This window comes from Solea solea, chromosome 14 (assembly GCF_958295425.1).
Source record: "Solea solea chromosome 14, fSolSol10.1, whole genome shotgun sequence".
NCBI classification, from domain to species: domain Eukaryota; kingdom Metazoa; phylum Chordata; class Actinopteri; order Pleuronectiformes; family Soleidae; genus Solea; species Solea solea.
In genome coordinates this window covers 15,054,510-15,071,567 of record NC_081147.1, presented here as the reverse complement: position 1 = coordinate 15,071,567, position 17,058 = coordinate 15,054,510, and the positions used below count along the sequence as shown (strand labels likewise).

Sequence of the window (17,058 nt, the reverse complement as noted above, 5' to 3'; positions counted from 1 at the left end):
TCTCTGTTTTATTTTTGACTCTCCTATATCTACTTCTCTTTAGCTTTTTTTTAATATGTTATGAGTTTTATATCTCAAATAGTTTTGTCTCTGTATTATCTGTAGTATTTGTGCTGCTATCTTGACCAGGACTCCCTGGAAGAAGAGATCTTGCATCTCAATGGGACCTCCCTGGCTATAAATAAAGGATATATAAATAAAATAAAAACACATTTTGAGATGTTACTTGCTCATAGATGCATTTTTTTTTTTGGTCAAAATGCAGACACAGTGAGTCGTTTTGAGAAAGCAAATCTAAATATTTTATTAATAGTATGTCACTTGTTCAAAATAGCAAGTCAAAATATTAGAGTAGTAGCTCATCATGACACTTTTTGATAGTAAATCATTATTTTAAAATATTCAAAACTGTTAGATGGTCCGTCCTTATTTTAAGACAGAAAGTCTAAATATTGAAATTGTATGACATTATGTTTAGATTTTAAGTCACATTATAAATGTTTCTTTAATATTTGTGCTTTGTTTTAACCCGGTGGCCGGAATTTACAACTTTGACCACGAACTCTTGGTGAAGAGAAAAGTTTACGGCAGCTGTCGCGAACTGAGCGTGATGACGACTCTCGCTCTCTGCTTGTTGTGGCGTCGTCGTCTTCCTCCGCACCCGTTCTTCCGCTCCGCGCTGCCTCTGCTGCTCGAGGGAAACTAGGAGTCGTAGGAGGCGTTTTTCTCCGGTGACAGCCCTGCCGGCCGTTGTCTGAAACCTTTCTCCAGTGTCGGTTGTGTCTGGAGGACGGAGATAGTGTGTTGTCTGTGTTTTAAATGCCGTGGGAACGGCGAAGGGAGACGGTAAGTGTCGCCTCCGCCGCCGCCGCCGCTACTGTTATCGCTCTCGCTTCCTCGGTCGTCCGTTGGTCCGTCCCGGCTCTCAGTTGAGCCCCCGGCCCAAGTACCGCATTGCTGTCGACAGCAGTGGAAAGACGGGGAGAGCAGGCCTCGGTAACTTTGATAGAATGTGAATGTAACCGGCGTTTATGTTAGTGTGACTTGAGCTGTGAGGACCTGTGATGGTCTCTGGCTGTGTCGGCTCTGCAGTCACCCTGATGACTTCATACCGCTATGAGCAGACATGCCACTGCCTGTGGAAATTATATAATTGTACACAATCGTCCCATTTGCGTTGTATAGAATTGTCGGGGTATATAACCTAGCCCGGATTTAGCCCGCCAGGTGACATTTCAGAAGGCCAGGCAGATATTTTGTTCTGCTTTCCAAACTAACATTTCAGTTAGGATGGATTCGTGCCACATCCACGAGAGGCAAGTTTGTGCCTGTCAAGAACGCATCACACGAGCCATGTATGGATTCATCTGTCATAGCTGGAATCTGAAGCATGCGGGACGATATGAAAAAATCCTGTCACGATTGTTCTGACGGTATTACTGTGATTACCATCTGACAATACTTTAGTATTTGGAAACTTTTAAATGTTTTTCCTGACAGCTTCAGATACAAAGAGGCAACAGGTGAGATTATTGTTTCATAAACAAACATGTTTGTGATCATGAATGTTATAAAATCTTATGTGTTAGAACATATAACCAAGGATCCATGTTCATAAATGGAAATGAAAAATAAGCATTCATAAATAAGTAGATGTCCAGACCCCAAGGCTGCACTGGACTGGAGTGGACAGTTGGCACAACTAGGGATGGGAACCACAGGGGACGTCACAATACGCGAGGCAAAACATGGTCCACGGTACCAATAATATCACAATACAACGATTCTGTGATAGTCAATATATTGCAAGACAATCCTATAGCGATACATCACAATATCTGTCTCACTGAAGAAAACAAAACATGCGTGAAAAGTTAGAAATGCAGGATTTCTCTATTTATTCACAACATAGAGAACAAGCTGCATAAAGTATATGTATTGAACATGGATGGAGCATCTCTTAATGTAGCTTTCTTCACCATTATCCCGATGTAAACTCCCTCTTCTTCAGCCAGGTAACTTCCACCTAATTTCCCTCATTCACCTGAGCGGCAGCACCGTGAGGGGACATGAAGTAGCGACATGCAGCGAGTGAAACTAGCAGTTTACTTTAAATCTATATACTAAATAAAATAAAATGAAAACATCAATGTTTGCCCTGGTTTAACGATTATCATATTGCACGAGGAAGGACGACAGTATCACCAAATCGATATTATGAGGTTTATATTAAGGCACCAGAACACCAAATTATTTGTATCTGCCAATAAACCCTCCTAAATGTTACACACTGGACCGTCACATCATTAACCGTGTTGCATGTCAAGGCAGTTTTTTTTCCAAATGATTCCTGTGCACCTGCATTTAAAAACATTTTAGGTAATCATATAGGGAAAGCATCTTCCTGCATGTGATAATTGTAATATTCATCAAAAACCTAATTGTCAGGACCTCGGTCCTTGAGTTCCAATAGCTGAGGAGGCCACAGGGAAGATGAGAGGAGAACAGAAAAGGGTACAAGAGTGAGGGAATGGTAGGATCATAAAAGAAATACAAAGACAAGTGGGATGTACATTTGAGAAGAAGAGAAAACTGGCAAGACACAAGAAGAAAGTAGCTGGTGAGATGGAGGATTCATTTGCCGTGGCGTCTGACTAATGGTGTCGTTGCAGACCCACACCTCCTACATCTGAAGGTTTCTTTTGTCTTATATACAAAGTGATACAGAGAAGAGAAAATACAAACTGTGTGTTATATAATAAACTAACTTAGAAAAAAAACAACAGAAGGAAGCAAACAAGACGAGAAGCAGAAATCCTGGGGATTAGAACAAATGAGGACATAAGCACGGAGAGAAATGCTTCATTAGATGAATGAAATAATGGAAAATATTCTAATTGTAATGAAAATAAATGATGACTTTAGACATACAATGTGGTCAATTTAATGAGCTATTCAAACAGGTGACGTAGGACTGTTTTAATTTAATTTCCTCATACAGGAACGTAACATAGAAACAATAACTTAAATTATACTCAATGCTAAATAGTTTTTCCTAAAGTTTATTTTTCCATAAAAAAAGAATTGGCTGCACCTTTTCCTGCTGTAAACATTACCATAATTAATGTGATACTAAGGACATTTTCTGTGTAATATAGTGTAAATAATATTGAACGCCAGTTAAATTACAAGTAATTTTCCATTACTTCAAGGATTATTTTTTATTATCGATTAATCTGTCAATTATTTTCTCGATTAATCAAGTATTTGTTTGGTCCCTAAAATATCATAAAATGTTGAAAGGGGTTGATCAGAGTTTACCGAACCTGGAAATGGTTATGTGCTTGAATGTCTTGTTTTGTCCACAAATGATTTATTTGAAATTATTCAAACCACTCAAACCGATGACTGGATTATCAAAATAGTTGGCGATTCATTTGGTAATTGATGAATCGAATAATCGCTGAAGCCCTAGTATAGTCCAATAACAATATTTATTGTTATTAACTTTGATTAACATATTTTAATTGGCAAATGCCCATAGTACTAGTCTAATGCTGTTTACGTGTGTCAGCGTGAATTTAGAAATAGCAGTGAGAGCATCAGGAAACTCTAAGCTGTCAGCTGCCTCTCTTCTCCACTACACACTCGCCAAAGCATTTACGGCCTCTGCTCGGGCTCCAGCCGCTGCTACCTTTGTCACATGAGCAAACTGGACAGTGACAAAAAACAACAAAAGAAAGAATAGGAAGCAGTGATGGAGTGTTTGGTTTCAGACCAGACTCAGAATGACAGGAGACATCCCAGCGATTGAGTCATGGACTTATCATTTGAGTGATTCAGTGGCATTAAAGAACAACTGTAATATTCTTATTGCGCTCATGTACACCTATTAATGTTCACCATCCCGTCTTACAATATGGGGGTTTGTTTACAGCTCATCTGTCTGTATTTCTTTATCTGTACGTGTGTGTGTGTTTGTGTGTGCAGACAGTGCTGGTAGTCCTGACTGTTCAGCAGGATGAGTGAGGCAGAGGGTCAGTTCTACAGCGTTCAGGTGGGCGACTCCACCTTCACTGTACTCAAGCGCTACCAGCAGCTCCGCGCAATTGGTTCCGGGGCCCAGGGCATCGTCTGGTGAGACACTGTGCCGTAGCATAGTAGTGGCATTTTGCTCATTGGGTCACCAGCCAAGCCAATGAGTATTTTGATTGCACGTATTTAGGGCGAAAAAGTGATTATATTGTCAAATTTTCAGTCAATTTCAAATCAAAAATTTGCAACTCGAAACTCTGTAATTTACATATTGCAAAACTTGAGTTTAATTGTTCTGTTTTTGATTGTCTTGAAACTTTATAACTCAAATTATGATGTGCCAAAACAATCTGATTTTATAAATAGTATTTATTTGCCTTAATCTTCTGTCTAATATAACTTACTTTATAATTATTTGGTTTTCTTCAGACTGCAGACTCAAGTGATCCAAATCGTTTTTTTTGTTTTGGCTCATGTTTGACTCATTTCTGTCATTGTTTCTTTGTTTTGTCAGTGTCAAGAGTTTTTTTTTTTATAATATAGTAATCAGATTGGCTTGGCTACGTCACAGATGAGACAAATTATTTTGGCCATTTGAAAAAGCAGTTTGAGTCTGGCATAGTCTTATAACTTTCATTTTCTACTGTGTATCTTCAAGGTTTGTAATATAAAACCATGTAATACAGTAGTTTTTTAATATTTAGTTTGTATATGAACTTTTTCTTGTTCTCTTTCAATGTTTTACAACGTATACACGGATTGAAATATTTCTGCTTATTTAGTTTTTATGCCACAATCATTATATTAATTTCAAAAACGTCATATTTCACTTGGTTTTGTTTATTGTTTTTTTGTTTGTACCAACAATGGGGATCAAGGGCTTACGTTTATATTCATAGTCCCCTGAGATAACACAGTGGTCTATGACAAGTTGGATGGATCTAATGGCCTTGTTTTTATGACATTTCCATAAGAGACCTTCCCTTTTTTTGGTCACTTGATGAGTTTTTCCTATGTTCCCATCAGATGCAAACTACATTACAGTGAAATAAGTGTGTATGCGACTTGAAAGGCTACAGAAAAACGTCACTTTTTGAATGATCAGTTCAGCATACTCATGTTGTGAGCAGGACAGTAGACTGAAGTGTCTCTTTGTAATGGGTCTAATTACCTGCACATTTTGCATACTATTTATTTCCCTTCTTTTGTGTAAAGCAAGGAGAGAAAAACATCTCCGCTTAATTTTTTCCCACTATGTCTTTTCATGTGCCCTCCTCTGCATGGCGTGTGACCAGCTCTGCAATAGATACAGTGCTTGGTATACCTGTAGCTGTGAAAAAGCTGTGTCGGCCGTTCCAGAACCAGACCCATGCGAAGCGCGCCTACAGGGAGCTGGTGTTGCTGAAATGTGTCAACCACAAAAATGTGAGCTTAATGATGATTGCACTGCTGATGCACTTTACTGCCCAGAGTGAGTGAACTCAGGCATTCAGACACAGACTCTATGTACTCTGACCTCTGTTGGCTTGTCTTTTTGCTGCAGATCATCCGTCTGATCAATGTGTTCACGCCTCAGAAGTCCCTGGAGGAATTCCAGGATCTGTGAGTGGTGGTGCAGTGTTGTTTTTTGTTTTTGTTTTTGTTTTGGCTCTATCAATCTACTCTTGTGTTTCTTTTTCTACTTGAGATGTAGCTGAAGTCTATGTGTTCTCTACTATGTTTTTTAAGCTTCTTGGCTTTTGTCTTTTTTTTTTTTTCAAATTTTCTTCACTAATTATTCTAGTCGTGTGTCTGTTTTACCTAACCTTCTATTCTTTATCCATACATCACTTCCTCTGCTCTCAGGTACCTGGTGATGGAGCTAATGGATGCCAGCCTATGCCAGGTGATCCACATGGACCTGGACCATGAGAGGATGTCCTACCTGCTCTACCAGATTCTCTGTGGCATCAGACACTTACACTCTGTTGGCATCATCCATAGGGTAATTTTTCAAATAATGACAATGACTCCATGTTATTATCAGTCTTAATGAGAATGTCAGGTTTGTTGTGTTGCACCTGTGACCCAAACTAGTTTGCTCAGTTTGCTCTTAAAGGAATACTTCACCGATTTGCATTTGGCCTTGTATTACTAGAATAGGGCTAGTATTTTTGAAAAAGTGTGCTTCCCAACCTCAGTTTCCCCTGAGTCGAGAAATATCTTCATTCTTTTTCTTGTTACGTGCCCACCAGTGACGCTTGGTCCGAGGCTTGAATCTGCAACGCTAATTAGACCCACTCCTAGGAGGACGGGACCTCATTCCGAGAATGTAAACAGTGTTTTACATCTTTGCCATCTTTGCTAACAGTTACGCTAACAGGACCAAGTGTCACTGGTGGGCACGTAACAAAGAAAAGAATGAAGATATTTCTCGACTCAAAGGAAACTGAGGTTTTGTCTGTCGGTCAAATACCTGACTCCAAAATAACATTGTAATCTTTCACAAGGCACCAGTTGTGTCCAAATGTTTTTGTTTGTGTACGTTCCTCTAGATTTATCGAGTTTCTGTCTCCTTCAGGACCTGAAGCCCAGTAACATTGTGGTGAAGTCCGATTGCACTTTGAAGATCTTGGATTTTGGCCTGGCACGAACAGCTTGCACTAACTTCATGATGACACCTTACGTGGTGACCAGATACTACCGTGCCCCCGAAGTCATTCTGGGCATGAAGTATAAGGAGAACGGTGAGCAGAGTTACCAAGCAGCAATCATACAATTAGCATTCTCTGGAGCTAATGTTCTTTACATTAATGATGTTGATACAGGTAACTGGTTCGCTGTGGAACAAGCCATCATTATAACACAGGCTCAATCATAAATACACGATCAGCAAATATGGAAAAAATGTTTTACATAACACGATGCTGAAGATAAAAAAGTAGGGCTATCTGTTTGTCTTATAGACTTGATTTTTTTTACAATACACAGCAACATTTCAAATGAGAAAGGAGCATATCAGATGTGAACAGACGCTGCAGTCTGCCAAGATGTTTTTCACTGGAATCCTTTGAACCAGTCTTGATCAGTCACTGATGAATGTCTTTAATAGTCTGCTACCCCACTGCAGTGGTTGGTTGGCTGCATAATGGCTGAAATTACCCCTCACAAAATCCTCTTTCTTGGAAAGGACTTTACCCACATTCTCATTTATCTCAAACTCACCAGTTGACATTTCAGAGTGGAAACAGGAGACACTAAGTGGACATAACTGTTGTTTTGTTTTTACAATTGGCAATAGTTTATCTACTCACTTTGAATATATACGGGCATCCAGTTCACGTCGTAATTAAAGAGTTGATAAATCTGACTGTTAAGATCAGTTAAATAATTTTGTTTTTCACATCATCTGTTTGTTTGTCTGTTCAAGATATCAAACAAGTAATCAAACCGTTCTCTTTTCTGTCTCTTGCCAAGTTATGATTCATTAAGACCGATGTCTGCTAAGACTAGTTTTTATCTGCTTGGTCGTGATCTGGAGCCATTATCAGAAGGATGAGAGGACTTAATGGCTATTTGCCACGTGATAATGCTCTGAAGTAGCGAGTGAACTGAGCCTACTCTACTCAGCAGACAAACAAACTCACACACAGAGAGAGAGAGAGAGAGAGAGAGAGCCACAGCTGTGCAAACTGATAAGCTGAGCTGAGGAGAAAAGGCTGGAAGGCTGCGTCTAGTTCTCAAGCCAGAGAGGGAACAGAGATCCAGCCTCGAGATGAATGTGATGAAAGCATCCAGTCACGATGAAGCCAGAGGATGAACCAAAATATCGAGAGCCGCTCTTACGCGTTTTGATGTTTGTTTAAAATATAATCATGGAGAATGTTGCTCGTCAGTGCAGCCTTCACACAGCTGTGTTGTTTTACTGTGTATTTAGTTTGCATTGTAAATATGATCCGCTCTACTTCATGCCTTTTTAACGTGTGTCCTTGTGTTGTGTGTTCTCTCTGTTTTCAGTGGACATCTGGTCAGTGGGGTGTATCATGGGAGAGATGGTTAAGGGCAGCGTGATCTTCCAGGGCACCGACCGTATCCTTCACTCTCGCTGTCCTGCATTTTTTCACCCTTCATCAGACCATGATTTGGCACCGAATACCTCATTCATCTTGACATTCTTCTTGTTCTTGTTCTTAGACTTATCTGTTGAGATGCTTCCCCTGTTACGCCCTCTGAGCAATGAGCATCAGCAGCTGAGTGGAATGACTCAATATTTCCAGCAGACCTAAGTTTAACTGGTGATAATTAATCTGTAAAACTGAGTTGTCCAAATACAGTATCTACAATCTTCCCGAAACTGATAAGGGGAATCAAACTGCAGTGGTTTTGATATTTTGCACTTATGTTGGCTGTTTTCCTGTCTCTAATGTTTCAATACCTTCACCTCAGGTCCTGCCTGGTGCAGTGGGATTCTGGTATAGATCAGTTTTCTGACCATTTCACTGCAATTGTCATTCAAAAATGTTTTTATACAGTATATAGATTGCGAAGTGCATCCTATTATGTATTTCTCACGTGATTCGTCCCCTTTCATTCGTACTTCATATTTAGTTAAATACATAATAATGCAGCAGGGTTTTTCCCTAACAAGCGTGATGTCCAGACATTGACCAGTGGAATAAGGTCATTGAGGTTCTGGGCACACCCAGTCTGGACTTTATGAACAGACTTATGGAGACTGTGAGGAACTATGTGATGAACAAGCCACAATATCCAGGCGTCAGCTTTGCCGAGCTTTTCCCCGATTGGGCATTCCCCTCTGACTCGGAGCACGACAAACTGAAGAGTAAGAATTTTGAATATTTAAATACACTTGTGATAGAAATGTAAATGTACTCACAGGACTGGATGTCAGCCACTTTAGAGAACCATGACCATGCAGGTTAGAGGTTCTAATGCTATCTTAGGTATCTTATGCTATCTGTGACACTAAAACCTGGACGTCACGTCACTGAAAAGAGAGGAGAAATTTTGGCATTCCCAGAGATATTACTCGATACCACGTGGGAAGTACTCAGTTGTGATAATGTATGCCTGTTTCCATAGTTACATAGCCCTTCCTCTGTTGCCATAACAGCTTGTCAAGCACGGGACTTGCTGTCCAAAATGCTGGTTATTGATCCCGAGTGCCGGATCTCAGTAGAGGAGGCCCTCAACCACCCCTACATCCACGTGTGGTATGACCCTGCAGAGGCAGATGCGGTGAGGCGATTGCTCCACTTGAAACATGTGGTTTACCTCTTTACCAGTGGTTGTGTTTGTCCTCGGTGTGATACGAGGGAATTGCTTTGTTCCACAGCCTCCACCCCAGATTTCAGATAAGCAGCTGGAAGAGAGAGAGCACACCATTGAGCAGTGGAAAGGTAGGATGCACTGCCCTCTAATGCATTGTATCAGCAATGCAGTTTAACCTCATTTACCTTTTAAATGAATGTTCAGTATGGAACTGTCTCAAGTACTTGAGGTCACGGCTAAACATCCCCTTCATTCTTTATGAGTTTTCCTCGTGAGAATTCACTAGTCAGAATGGTATGAGCATTTCAGTCCAGTTTTTCATGTGAACACATGTCTTTTCATTCTTAGACTCTGTTCAGACCTGTTGTTAACATCCGTCCTCACTGATCTTGTAGTATAAATGTTCACACCTGGCATGCATCACCACATATGATCGTATCAGTCCTCCTCGTTCTTTTTTCAATGGCATACTGAACAAAGAGATGTTTTTAAATTCCATGCATGCTCAAACCACCTATAAATGTCTGTTTTTACATTCAGGTTGAAACTTGGGTGCTAGAACTTGTTAGAGTATGAGTAGAATATGTAATACTAATACTTTTTCTATCCACAGAACTAATTTATGAAGAGGTGATAGACTGGGAAGAGAGGAACAAGAATGGCTTAATGAAAGAAGATTGTTCTGGTCAGTACATGCGCCATCCGGATTCATTATTAGCCGCACTGGTTATGAGACCGCTATAAGAAGTAGTGTAGCCTCAGATCAAGACTGTGTTTCCTTTTTGTTATTCAGACGTGGTGTCGGGCTCAGCGTCCCAGTCCTCCTCGGCTAACGACATCTCGTCCATGTCCACGGAGCACACCTTGGCCTCAGACACAGACAGCAGCAGCATCGACACACTGACGGGACCACTGGACGAGAGTCAGTGAACACAATCCTTTGCAACATCTGCCTGTCTGCCTGCCTCAGTCCACCTCCCATTTACAATGTCCAAATATCAATCATTTACTGCCTTCCTTTATTCTGTTTACTTCCTCCCTTCTTCCCCCCAGTGTGTTTCTTCTTTCCTCTTTAACCTCAATGAAAAGGTCTATTTTTCTATTTTCTTTCCCTGTATGCTCTAATGGAACGCTCCAATTGGACTGCTGGTGAGAGGTCAAGGCTATCTATACTATTCGTGGGTCAAAGTTTCCTTCTCTTTGTGGATATTGTTGTACTGGCGTATGCACCCATACTGAATTTCAGGTCACCAGGAGAAAGTGGAGGATTGTTGTTTGTTTTGTATGCCTGTATTTCAATAGTTTTATTTTTTTAGCTAATATTAAGTTGAGACCAGGGGTTGTCCTCATCAATTTAGTGCAGACCCTTCGTGGACATAGACCACAGGTGCCAGCTGCTTTCATGCATGTTACGCCGATAAGAACAAAAGCTTCCCATAAGTCGATCACACTAAGCGTCCGATGTCCGTATAATGATCAAACACTAATCTGATGTTTGATGCATCCTGTAGCTCGCTCACAGTAAATGCTGATCTCTATAGTGGTGCTTGCGGCAGTGTTTTTGTTTTGGATTCTTTGGCTTGAGTGATGTGGATTTGAGATTTTACTCCTCTCAGTTAGGGGGTTATTGTGATTGCAGTGTTACCATTTTATTTCCTGATATATTGTACTGTATGTAAAGATCTGACGCTCACCGTGACTGTTGACCCTTTTATTTCAAATACAGTAAATACAGTGTGCTTATTTTGTTAAGAAATTCAAATACAGTATGTGTCAAACTATATATTGCAATCATCCCAATTTGATATAAGGTACAAAATATCAATGTGTGTGTCAAAAGACTGATGTAGTCCTATTGATTGTGAAGAGGCTGCAAAAGTATTATTAGTTTTTATGTCTTGGCAAAATGTTGCACAGGTTTCATATGGAGAGGCCCATTCAAAATAAATGTCAAATCATTTTATTATCAGATCAACGCATGGGCTGGACCTTTTTCCAAACCATTCCATTAGTACAGGGACAGTCTCAAAATAATTCATGGCTCCGTCATCGTGTACTGCAAAGGTAGTCGAACACAAATAATGGTTACAAGACAAACCTGTTCATTTTTAGGTTTACTGACGGCACCTTGATGCTTGATTCTGAAAAGCTGTTCATGCCTGTTTATGTTTTTCTTTCTTGCTTGTAAGCATATACGTGTCAGATATCTCCTTCAAATTGCCCTTAATGTCGGCAGTCGCCCCGTCAGCAGTGTCTATGGCGGATGTTGACCCAGCAACAAAGAATAGGCTGTGGATGAAGTGTACTGAAGCAAAATCTTGCCCTTGCAATTCAAGAATGAAACTTGAATGATGAACCTTGGAAGTGGACTGAGGAGATGCCTTTTTTTTTTTTGCTGAACTGATTGCACAGTTTGATGGACATGTAGAAATATGACACTATGGAGTCACTAAGGACTGGTGTGCCATGTTTTCCTTTTTTAGCCATGCCTTAAATTACCTTTGACATCCTGTCAAATGAGGACTGAGTATCAACGACGTCATCAGAATGTCTTGTGTGTTTACCACGATATCAAAGAAAGGCTTGTTGTACAATGTCCATCTCACATTTTCGTTCAGATTGACTCTCCTGTTTTCAAAGATGTCCTCTGTGATTGCAATGATCACAACATTGTCACTTGGCCCTTACGCAACTATAATAAAGTGGACATCAGTGATTTATTTTCTTTCTTTTTTTTTTTTATCCAACAGCTGTGTATCACCTATATTCCTTCACCTAGCATTCTCTTTCATAGCATAAGAAACAAAACACATTCTTCAAAAGCCATTCACAATATATTCTGTTTTCTTGGCCTCATTGTTGAGCTCCCCGAAGGTGTCAAAGAACTGCTCCATCTCCTTTTGTAGTGTTGCGTTGCGTAGTTCGGCGGCAGCACGGGCTCTTTCAGACTCCACAATCTTAGCCTGGATGGCCTGGTACCAGTGTCGCTGCTGTGTGAGGTTCGTTTTCAGACGCACAACCTCCACCTGCAGCTCCTCGTTTCTCTGCTCGAGGCTGACGAAAAGGAGAGAGACAGACAGCAGTCTAATGTGTCGTCACACTCACAGTTCAGCCGGTTGTCTGGTTGTTGATACTTGAAGCCTGATATTGTTAGTCAAGGTAGAACAGGTGACTCAAGTTGGGGATAAAAAAAAAAATGATTTGGACAGGATTTATGGATATGACCTAACCTTACACTGAGGCTTGTGCGTATATGTATATTTATATCGATACTAAATGAGGTATGTGTTTTGTCTGAGTCAACAGCATGCTCTCTTAAATTAGCTCTCTTTCCACTGCAGGAGCTGTTTCTATAGGTCAGCCGCCTCCTTTTACCATTCAAAATGTAGATTTTTTTTCTAAACTGATGGAAAATACATTTGCAAAAGCAAACAGCCCTTAAAGCAGCACATAAAAATAAAAAAAATACAAATAATATTATACAGTGTTTCTCATGAGAGATTTTGTTTGGATCTGACTGAGCAGCTGTTTGTGCAACATGAAGCAAACAGGATATAGGGTCAAACTTAGGGTCAACTTGGTGACCAGAGGAGCACAGCTGACTGGACACAATTCTCTGAGCCTGGGAACGTTGTGTGACCCTTCACTGGAAAGACGACACAAAACTGCAAAACGCTTGAGTTCTGTCAGTGGGCTGAAAGTTTACTACTGAAGCCTGCAGCAAAGACATGTTCATTTTAGGACCATTTTCTCGTACATGGTAGCTCTTATCTGCTTAATGTAATTATGTGCACCGTGAAGTGTAAAAAGGGAAATGTTGAACAAGGCAAAATTAAAATTACCTGCTTATTCTTTCCTCGTACTCTTCTCTCTGTCGGACTATCTGCTGCTGGAGGCTGGTGAGGAGGCTGCGGAGGGCACTGGCAGAGGGGTCAGCCAAGGGTACGGGAGGAGGCACTCTGGGAGACCAGGATGGCTGCTCCAGGTTGTGTGCTTCGGCTGGAGGCCACAGGGCCTGGCAGTCAGCTGGACACAGCTGAGGTGAGCGTTCTGTCGGGACATGAGGTGATATTTGGAGCTGGAGATGTGTTTGGTCATGCTGATTAAATCCCTGGGATCTTGAGTCCGACTCTGGCTCCTGTTCCTGCTTCTTTTCTTGGTCTGGATTCTGGTCCTGCTCACAGAAACCACTTTCAGTGAGGATGATCTCACAGGATGACCAGGGGCTCTTGTCTTTACTCACACCCTCACTCTCCATCTGTCCCTGGATCTGCTCAGGGGCCCATGCCTGGCACATCTGTTCCTGCGCGTGCTCCTGGAAACTTGTTTCTATCTCAAAGATCTCCCGGGGGTTGTTCGGGGTGACAGCATCAGGGATGTTGTCATACAGAGACAGAGCGCTCCTGTGCTGCTCACTCTGTGATGGATTGGGACTCTGGTTGAGATGAGCTCTGTCCTCAACTGCCCCACCACCTCTCTGTTCTCCTCCTCTTCCTGTGTTTATGCCGGGTCCAAGTCCTGCTACCCAGCCCCGTCTTCCCAGACCTTCTACCCAGCTGCAGTAGCTGTGATCTGGCCAGGAGCCAGGAGCTCCGTCTAGTGTGGGAACCTCAGCCACAGCTGGGGAGAGAGCAGACAGAGGGCCACAGGGGCCTGTGAGTCTGGTTACAGCCGGGCACAGAACCCTACTCTCCATTTTCTTTGGCCTGGCCCTCCCACGCTGTGCAAAAGGTGGGCAGTTGTCGTACAAGCGGTCCGTGGAGCAGGAGCTGGCTGTGGTTGGGGTCTCGGCAGGAAGACAGTGCAGCTCCATAATTCAAACAAGCACATGGGGGTGCTGGGTGCCCTAGATAACAGCCCTCCCCTCCTCCTGCTGCTGTAAATGGTGATTCAGGGCGTGGTATGGAGCCTCCTTGTGTCAAGTGCTGATGTATCGTGGGGAGATGAAGGTGTAGGAGGGGAAGAGGGTGGCTCTCTACTGTGCCCTTGATGCCACTACCTCACGGTAGACAGGTTGTAGTGTGGGCGTAGCCAATGGGGACTCACTCACCCCCCCTTCTGTGTGTGTGTCTTTAAGCAAGACTGACATCAGCTGTTACTTTAGCACAGCGTCTGAGGGAGGGACCAGGGTGTAATACAGTCTGCTACATTCCTAAAGACAGTCACACATAACTGCAACCACAGAAATAGACAGTGGCCATAAGCACAAAGAGTGAGACTGGCAATTAACCACATAATCTGCACTCAATATCACTGCAGTGAGTTTCATGAAGGCTCACACCTACATACAGTAAAGGATGTAACAGATCTTCGCCGGATTACTCTGAATTTTTCTGCATACATATTGCTCGAGCCTTTTCATTTAAGCTGGATCATTGATTTCCTTTCCCTGTTTTAATGCATTCCATCTGCATTATCACTGTTCAGACAGAGGGAAATCTATAGCAGTGCACTCAGTGCGTTTATATCACCTCTGGGAACTGTTTTGCACATTTCAAAGAACATGCAGTCATAATAAGATTCAGGAGACACAGGTGGGGAACCTGAACACACTGTTGGGGAGTTTTGTTTTGGTTGTAGAGGTGAAAGACCCTGTGTGATGATAGGCAGAGAGAAAAGGGAGAGAACGTCAAAGGAAAGAAATACACCAGCACTTTAGTGGTTGCTGTGTGTTTACGCCACAAGATGGAGCTGCAGACAACGTCATGAGAAGCGCATGCGTGGCGGCCCTTGAAATGACATTTTGAAAACAATGATGAGGTTTTAGAACGTTTATATCCCGACAAACACTATGTATAGATATATGCACACATATTAATGTGCTATTTAAGAAAATAGTATTATTTTTTTTTATTGTTTTTTTGTCATGTTAAGCCCTGTTGATCTTCACTGTGTCCTTTAACCATGAGCCACCTGTTGATGCCATTTTCAGGGGGCGGTGTCACAGATTTTCTCTGCATTACTGAGAACATTATGCTGCATGAAAAGACCAAGAGTGTCTCTGCAATGTCAGATAAACCAGGGACACACTGCAAACTTCATTTCTGCATGGACACATCAAACACTCAGTTGTCTGTCCATGCCGATAAAACTCTTATCTGCTCTATGTAAATCGCTGCCTGCTCCAAGTCTGCGCAGGGAAGGAATCACAGTGTTTTGTCATGTTTGTAGACGCACAATGTGCAGGATTTAAATGTTGGCAGAGCGTTGCTTTTTCGTTTTTCTGAAGTGTTATCGTAGCACTCTAAAGGGATGCTCAGAAATAAGGCATCTGCTCCACCAGAAAGAAACAACCATCTGGAATGTCCCACATTTGCTCTAGTCCCGTGTATATATCTCTTTAAAGGTTTGCCCCTGACCTTCATCTGTCTTTGAACAAATGATGGTCAACTGTGTTGTCTCTATACCCTGAGTTTTATCACTGCTGGATCTCTACTAGAGGTTAAGCTTCTTCATCACCCTGGCCCTGCTTTCTTTTGTGTCCTTCTCCGCTTCCTGTACATCTGCATAGCTGTTTGTAGCCATAACAACAGACTCCATGGCAACACAGATCTGCATGGCTCTAAAAAGTGAAGGTGGATGGATGGAGGGGAGTTCTAGGAAGGGGGGGGGGGGGGGGGGGAGTGGTCTCTGTGGCTATTTTAGCAAGTCTCTTGATGGAGAGTAATGGGGAGGGCCTCTGCTAAAAAGAGACTGCTTTAAGAAGTGAAGCTTCCACATGCAGTACAGAGGCAGTATATTTTCTGAAGAGCTGAGCAGTTATAGAGAGATGTAACAACATGCACAACATATGCATATTGCTTACATTTGCAAATGTAAACCAAACATTTAGTTTAGGTTAACTGTCAATTCTAGCAATAGAATTTTTTTTTTTAAATCATCTGCCGGGCCAGATACTGATGCTGGTGGGCCCTGGCCACCAATTGCTGACCACTGAAATACATTATGTACATAAAAACAAAGAAATCAGGTGAAAGTGTACAAAGAGCAAAAGCAGACGTGTGTATTCTTGCATGCAGGTGTGTTTTTGAGAAATGAACATTCCTACTGTTTTTCCTGTTACTGTTGATTCTCAACCTCTCCCTGTATGTGTGCTTCAAAGCTGCAAAGTTTAACAGTCATTCACTTTGTATTATGACAGCCATGGTTTGCCTTTCAGAAATAGCGTCTCACAAAAGCAACACAATAATATAACGTGGTACTGTTGTGCATGGAGAAATTTCAGAATCACCATAATTTAAATATTTGATTAAAAATATATATATTGAGATAAATAAATCCGCATTTGTCAAGCATTTGGGAAGCGTTTTCAAACAAATAGTAAGTGAATTAGTTGAAACGGAGACACTGATTGGCTTGTCTTGCTCCTGGGTGTGTCTGTACAGAACCTATTGGTCAAATCGTTTGCCAATCAGCTGATCATGGTCCCCACACATGTCACCACAGGAAGTAAATATTGGATATATCTCTGTCACTGCTTTGGACTAACATGAGGTGCTTTTATCACTGGACTGTCATCAAAATGAGCCCTGGTTGTCACATATTACGTTTTACGACAGAGACAAGATGGCCGCCAACTGACAGGTAAGATGCTAACTTCTTTCTGCTTCACCATTATCTCATTTTTTATTTATTTTTTTATTATAAAGCAAAAATAAATATCAATATCACAGCGAAGGAAATTCCACTGAGATATTACATGAACATCTTCGCACCAGAGAAGGAAGTATATAAATGTGCATTGTGACTCTC

At 41.6% G+C, this 17,058-nt stretch overlaps 3 protein-coding genes across 3 annotated transcripts in view; 2 read left to right on the top strand and 1 right to left on the bottom strand.

Annotated features, from left to right (window-relative positions):
- LOC131472878 (putative monooxygenase p33MONOX) overlaps window positions 1-17,058 on the top strand; it is an 81,711-nt gene that overhangs the window by 38,741 nt on the left and 25,912 nt on the right. The gene's annotated exons all lie outside the window — the stretch shown is intronic.
- On the top strand, window positions 630-12,022 carry mapk9 (mitogen-activated protein kinase 9). The gene is made up of 12 exons (XM_058650349.1): window positions 630-846; window positions 3,991-4,137; window positions 5,331-5,460; window positions 5,579-5,637; window positions 5,881-6,019; window positions 6,596-6,761; window positions 8,032-8,103; window positions 8,675-8,857; window positions 9,149-9,273; window positions 9,371-9,434; window positions 9,920-9,991; window positions 10,100-12,022. The coding sequence occupies exons 2-12, from the start codon at window positions 4,022-4,024 to the stop codon at window positions 10,234-10,236; spliced, it is 1,263 nt and encodes a 420-aa protein (XP_058506332.1). The 5' UTR covers window positions 630-846; window positions 3,991-4,021; the 3' UTR covers window positions 10,237-12,022.
- Window positions 11,251-14,250, bottom strand: LOC131472877 (uncharacterized). Its single transcript, XM_058650350.1, has 2 exons — window positions 13,149-14,250; window positions 11,251-12,360 (listed from the first exon to the last, which is right to left on the bottom strand). The coding sequence occupies exons 1-2, from the start codon at window positions 14,117-14,119 to the stop codon at window positions 12,123-12,125; spliced, it is 1,209 nt and encodes a 402-aa protein (XP_058506333.1). The 5' UTR covers window positions 14,120-14,250; the 3' UTR covers window positions 11,251-12,122.

Excerpts from the sequence above, each read along its gene's own strand:
- mapk9 (XM_058650349.1), top strand. The coding sequence starts at position 4,022 with ATGAGTGAGGCAGAGGGTCAGTTCTACAGCGTTCAGGTGGGCGACTCC. Across the intron at positions 6,762-8,031 it reads CATGAAGTATAAGGAGAACG|TGGACATCTGGTCAGTGGGG; the intron begins GTGAGCAGAGTT and ends CTCTGTTTTCAG. Across the intron at positions 9,435-9,919 it reads CACCATTGAGCAGTGGAAAG|AACTAATTTATGAAGAGGTG; the intron begins GTAGGATGCACT and ends TTCTATCCACAG.
- LOC131472877 (XM_058650350.1), bottom strand. The coding sequence starts at position 14,119 with ATGGAGCTGCACTGTCTTCCTGCCGAGACCCCAACCACAGCCAGCTCC. Across the intron at positions 12,361-13,148 it reads TACGAGGAAAGAATAAGCAG|CCTCGAGCAGAGAAACGAGG; the intron begins GTAATTTTAATT and ends CCTTTTCGTCAG.